Source organism: Staurois parvus, unplaced genomic scaffold (assembly GCF_062004578.1).
Source record: "Staurois parvus isolate SC_StPar_1 unplaced genomic scaffold, SC_StPar_1.0 ptg001214l, whole genome shotgun sequence".
Taxonomy (NCBI): domain Eukaryota; kingdom Metazoa; phylum Chordata; class Amphibia; order Anura; family Ranidae; genus Staurois; species Staurois parvus.
The window spans coordinates 364,586-370,828 of record NW_028319010.1 but is presented as its reverse complement, the minus strand read 5'-3'; the positions used below and the strand labels follow the sequence as shown (position 1 = coordinate 370,828).

Below are 6,243 nucleotides of genomic sequence, written 5' to 3'. Positions count from 1 at the left end.
CCTACCACCAACTTCTACTCGGCCTTCTCTACCATCAGCTTCTACATTACCACCTCTACCATCAACCTCTACAATACCACCTCTTCCCACTTGCCTGCCATCATCATCTACTCTTCCTCCTCTACCATCAACCTCTACAATACCATCTCTACCATCTCCCCCATCATCATCTACTCTGCCTCCTCTACCATCAACTTCTACAATACCATCTCTACATGCGGTTTACTTCAGTTTTCTTCAGAATTTTTTGTAATCTCAAATGTAAACAGCCAGTTTATAGAACCGTCCATGTGTGACCTAACAGAGGCAGTGTGCAGTGTACTACAATGGAAGTCAGCTCAACGTGGAACAGAAGGCCTCAGACAGCTTAGAAAAGAATAAGCGCACCAGTATAACAACTTGACTTATTTATTATAAACCTGCAAATTAAACGAGGGTGCAATTCTATTTTTTTTACCCTTTCTTACAGTTGGCATGGCAGACATTTTGCTGAATCTATTGTTTGCCCCATATGTACAGCACAGGTTCTCCTCATTCAAAAACCTAAACAAAGTATACAAGTAAAAAAAAAAAATTACAATATCTTGTGTTAAAAACAGGGGCATGACAAAGCTTGAAATTGTCCGAAATGAGTGTTGGTTCTCAATGACCTAATACCCAGAAGAGTTCAGAAATGAATATGATCCAATTAAGACAGCCTTTCATCAGCTTTTACCCTAAAAGGAACAATTTTTAGGTCCTAGGGAACCCCTGCTGAAATACGCTTATGGGAGGTCTTTGGGAAGAATGCTCCTCTTATAATGGAGGTCTCCAGCCTTAAAGCCAAAAGATTATTGGTCTCATGCAAAGTGGATTTGGACTCAGGACAAAGCAAGCACCATCAGATGGGAGGTCATTCTGCTACAGCTCAAGGAACCTCAAGCAACCTCTGGAGGAACCTGACCCTAGGGTTCCCCTGAAAATGGCTGTCTTAAGAGTTGGTGGTGATACCTTCTATTATAGAACAGAAAACTAAAGTAGTTGTCATCCCTTCTACCATCATGAATCCTTTTTAGCACTGCAAGATGCTGAGATTGGTTCCAGCAGATATGAAAAGCAACACACTAATCAAGTGCGACTTAGTCCAAAAAAGCAGATATTTCTGACTTGTGTATTGAAGGCTTGAATAACCTCTTTGGTTTTCATTTTCTCTCAGGTAGTAATACTTCTCCACTGAGTATCATGACTCTACAGCCATTATCGAGTCTAACCCATCTTGATGCATAAAGGCAATGGCCAGGGAGCAAAGCTGGGAACTACGTAACAGAAATTACATGGCTAGAAGCCCCCCCCAAGAGAAGAGTATTCCACCTTTAAATCCAGGTGCTTGATAACTTGGGGGGATAACAAGGACCCGACTGTTAGGAGATATAGGCATGTCCTTGGATCTTGCCATCCAGTAGAGGATTGCCATCACAGTTGCCATCTTGGTACACGCAATCCGGGATGGTTAATATTCCTAAATACACAACCTCTTTTCCATGGAAGAATAGCAGTAACGAGAGGCATCTTCATGGATGATTTAATACCATATAGAAAGCAAATCCACCATACAAAATATAAAAAATATCGGCCCAGCAACACATGACAGGCACAAATGCATACCCACTACGGGCAATGGAGAGGGACAAAAGCTGTTTATGCGCACACATACACAGAGAGCGCGGAGGGGAGGGGGGATTGGAGGGGGGAAGCAGTAATGGGGGTAACACAAGGGGCAGCGCTCGACTCCTACAGACTTTTGGCCCTCCCCCTTTCCAGGGAACTGTCAAGGCATGGCATATCAGTCCTCTTTCTTTTCGTTCTCACTCTTTTGGTCTTTTGGCGTTTCCTTTGGCTGCTCCTCGTATCTGGAAGAAGGAGGGTGGCAATGATCATTCTGCCCCTAGACGACCCATAGCCCCGGCAACCCCAGACAACACCCATCACCAAGAGCCATGGGGTTTTTGAAACCTCAAGACTCAACTACGGTATCCATGTGAAAAGGCATCATAAAACATTTACAAAACGTTAACAATTATGTTCAGCCAAAGGCGTGGTAACAACTTATTTATTTTCCTCCATTACCCCTGGTGAGTCTGACAGCAATTTGTATCTGATATCTTAGGGCTGAAATACAGCAGGTGCAAAATAATCCATAAAACAAAATAAGTGCAAAATAATCCATGATTAACCATAATCAGCCATAATTAACTCCCTTGAACCCTTCTTCCCACAGTCTATGACATTTGTAGCCATTTCATATGTACACGTTATCCATTCAGGTTTGCATTAAAAGGGATTGCTACATTGATACAAAAAAACAATAGTCATGTAGGGGCTGGTGGAAGGAACCATATAAGAGGATCAGACATCTGACACACCAGGAAGTGTATATCAGGTACTGAAGATTCTTCTGGAAGCTTGTCCATTCCAAAGAGCAAAGAACAATGGATCAGCTGCAGTGGCAATTCTTGTCTTTGCAGGAAGGAATTTTTTAAGATTAGGTTCAGGACCTTCAGAGCAAGAGATGTGCCCTAAAAACTGTTCAACAATATATTTCTCCCATTATGCGCTCTTCTCCAAATCCCCCCCAAACTATTCCTCTGCTCCTCTGTTGGTTGCTCACATGAATCTCCCATGTTCTATTCCACTCCTTGCAGAGGGGTGGAGAAGGAGCGCCATCATTGATCATACTCAAGGTCCCCCCTTGGTGCAGAGATTAGAAGATTCAGCTAGTCCGATACTCACAATTTCTTTAGGGGTCCAGTTCTGTTAATCTTCCAACCTTTCCTCACTAGTAGCCAAGGACCTGTATTGCAGTCTTGGGAGTTGATCCACAGACTACTACTTTATCAATACACTAGGTACTAATAAACATTTGAACACAGGTGCCACAATTGTTGATATTTAGGTAACAATCTCCTAGGCCCTGCTCCATGATCCCCCCCCAACCCACAGCTACCCATCCACTATTGCTGGCAAATCCCAGCTGTCAAACTGACAGTCAGGACTTGATTCTGTACATCAAGAGTGGCTCCAGCTGCCCCTTTGGAAAATGACACTTGTATATGTAGCTTGTAATTGCCATGGAGAAATACAATGTATTGTCAGACTGTATTTATTCATTTATATGTTAAAAGGGATAACTGTGATCTGTGTATGACATCGGTAATAGAAACCTTACAAGAAAAAAAAAAAAATGATATCAATAGCACATGCTCCTATTTAAGCCCTAGTTCACATATGTGCGTTCCTGCGGGCCGCTTGAGCCCATTCATTTGAATGGACTCCCGTGCCCCGGGACACGCGGGGTAGAAGTCCCTGCACTTCTTTGGAAACCGCAGTCCGCATGGGAACTGTTGTGATTTTGAGTGCGGGCGGCGTGCCATTAGAATTAATGGCACCCGCCTGCGGGTCCACATTCTTCTGTGTGGGCGGATTTTTATGTGGATCCGCAGCGGCACCACCTGCACAGATGGGAACCAAGCCTAACATCGCTGAGTGAACTGTTGGCGCTATATAAATATTGTACAATAATAATAACAGCTAGTTAACCCTAATCATCCCCACTCCCCTCATCGAATATTTTTCTAGTGTTTTATTAAATGCATCTTTCTTATTAATATTTCAGGTTTGTTGTTTTCATGTGTTTTGTTTTATTTTGCAGAGTCCTTATTGGCTCAATGGCTGTGATTGACAGTAATGGGAGCCAATGGCTCCTACTGCTGTCTCAGCCAATGAGGGAGGAGAGACCTGGGACAGCCAAAGCTCCTGTGCACATTGCTGGAGGGGGGTCTCAAGTAAGTATTGGGGGGGGAGGGGGGCTGATACCCACAGAAGGTTTATTACCTTCATGCATAGGTAAAAAACCTTCAGCCTTTACAACCACTTTAAGCAGGTAAATAATTCCCAGGTGTGAGCTGTGTTTTCTAGGAGCTGCATGTATCTACATATTGCTTGTTGTAAAAGCATAATCATTTGGATTAGGAAACATGACGGACCTGAAACAGTCTTTAAAATGCTGTATTTCAGCCATAAAATATTATAAATACACACAAAAAGGCCCAATTCACAAAGCTAATACACTGGGACAAGAATATTTATTTTAAAAAAAAGTGACAGTTATTGCCAGCCAAGTTCAATAAGATTTGAAAATGACAGTCCTATGGCTAAATTAGAGAGCCTTACCCTTGTGTTAAAGCTTTGTGAATTGTGAATAAAAAGACATATATAATACTTTTATCTCATGGAGTACAAACACATATTTATGTCCTACTACAGTACAAAGAAGACCTGCCTGTAACCAGATTGTTTTTTTTAGGCTCACGGCGGCATAGTGAACTAGAAATTATAGGTGTTAAAGTGGAACTGTGGGTAGAAAAAAAATTAAAAGAAAAAAAAAACGCGGAGTTCTCCTTTAAGAGCACCTTTTCCCTAAACGCTGATAAAAGTACCTGTGGTGGGAATAGGAAATATATAAATTTTTGTTTAGGTGGTGTCACCCTCCTCACAGCCAGAACTCAGAGAAGGTGAAGTAGTCCAAATCTCACGAAGAGGTGATTGTGTTCTATACTGCCATGTCTTTTCCCAGAGATCTGAGGTACTCAGCAATGCCAGGGATCTTGTCGTAGGTCAGGGATAGGGGAGTATATCATTGAATTTGGTCCCACGATATTTACTTTTATGCAGCATTTTAGGGAGGTTCCACCGCAAATAGGTGAACATTTCCTCACCCCCGGCTCACATCTATACGGCCGTGAGGGCCGTGCTTTGCACGGGCATAAGAGCCCATTCATTTGAATGGCCTCCCGTGCCCGTGACACGCAAGGAAAGAAGTCCCAGCACTTCTTTGGAAAACGCAGCCGAGGTTCCCAGTACGGTTGCGTTTCCCAGTGTGGGCGGCCTGCCATTACAACTAATGGCACCCGTCCGTGGATCCGCATTTCTCTGTGCGGATGGTGCGGCTGCCCGGATTTTCGTGCGGATCCATAGCATCACCACCCGCATAGATGTGAACCTAGGGTCAGAGGTGGAAAGTCTGCCTTAAGCACTGAAGGACTGTACAGGTCAGAATGAAGGTAGCTAAGAAGCGGAGCTCCATCCACCCGACCGTATTATTCATTCACAGAGGTCTGTGAATGAATCAACTACAAGTACCATCAGGCGTTGCAGCTGACAGCTTTTAGTGCTCAATAAACTACAAGGGTGCTGGTGAGCGCTCCCGTAATTCATTGCTCTTCCTAGACGTAAGTAACTGCCTGCCAATACGGGAGGTATGGGCAGACAGTTACATTGATAGCTTCAGGAGCCTGGCACTGCCACCGCGATCAACTAACCGCAGGTCCAAAGCTTTATAGGCTCCGTAATATTGAAGTCGTCACTATGATTAGATTGTGCCATTAACGTGCATGTGAGCCCCTAAAATGACTTCTATTTGCTCCCATTTGGTCTGCTGAATATACCATCACAGGCTTTTTGTTTAATATGTTCAACATGTAGCAAAGGATACCCATTGATCCTACCAGAAAACACGTGTAGTCCTGTGCACTCTACAGTGTTATCCCAAACATTATGAGGATGTGCAACAGGACTAAAGCACACCTCCCCCTATGATATGTAGAAAAGCAAAATGGGAGGTGTTTTGTAGTCCTTACCTAGGGTGACAACAGTTCTCCTTCAGCGAATGGTAGACTGAATATGTTACATGCCAGTTTAGATACAAGCCCCCTCACCTTGTAAAAATCACTGCATGATTGTACTTCAACAACTTACCTGTAAGGAAAAACGTTAGATTGTATACTCACCTTGCCCCACCGTCACATCCATGGTGCCTAGGCAGAAATAACGCCATGCACCTTCCAGTGAGATCCTGGAGAATACGGAGCATAAGGGCTCATGTACACTGCAGCTGATAAACTGACGTTCAGGAGCTTTTCTGTGTTTTTTCCAGCAGCCCCTGAACTCTCCCTGATGTTTTCCTATGTGTCCGTGTACACATCGCCGTTTACAGGCAGTTGAGTTTACAGTCATTTTTTTGAACGCACCAAACTTGTGTTCAGGAGTAAATTTTACCAGCGTTTCAAACGCTAAACGCGGTTAGAAGAGTTTGCATTTAGAGGCGTTTTTTTAACTGTTCCATATGCATGCATGCAAAGCGTTTTCCATGTATTCAAATGGACCCGGTACACCAGCGCAGTCAGTTGCAGGTTTCGTGTGAAGGAT

General features: G+C 43.6%; 1 protein-coding gene across 1 annotated transcript in view; it reads right to left on the bottom strand.

Moving 5' to 3' along the window:
• Positions 1-392: 392 nt before the first annotated feature.
• HM13 (histocompatibility minor 13) overlaps positions 393-6,243 on the bottom strand; it is a 39,518-nt gene continuing 33,667 nt past the window's right edge. Inside the window, exon 12 of the mRNA XM_089660216.1 lies at positions 393-1,889. Coding sequence (XP_089516342.1) covers positions 1,823-1,889 — 67 coding nt within the window. The 3' untranslated portion in view covers positions 393-1,822. The remainder of the gene's footprint in view (positions 1,890-6,243) is intronic.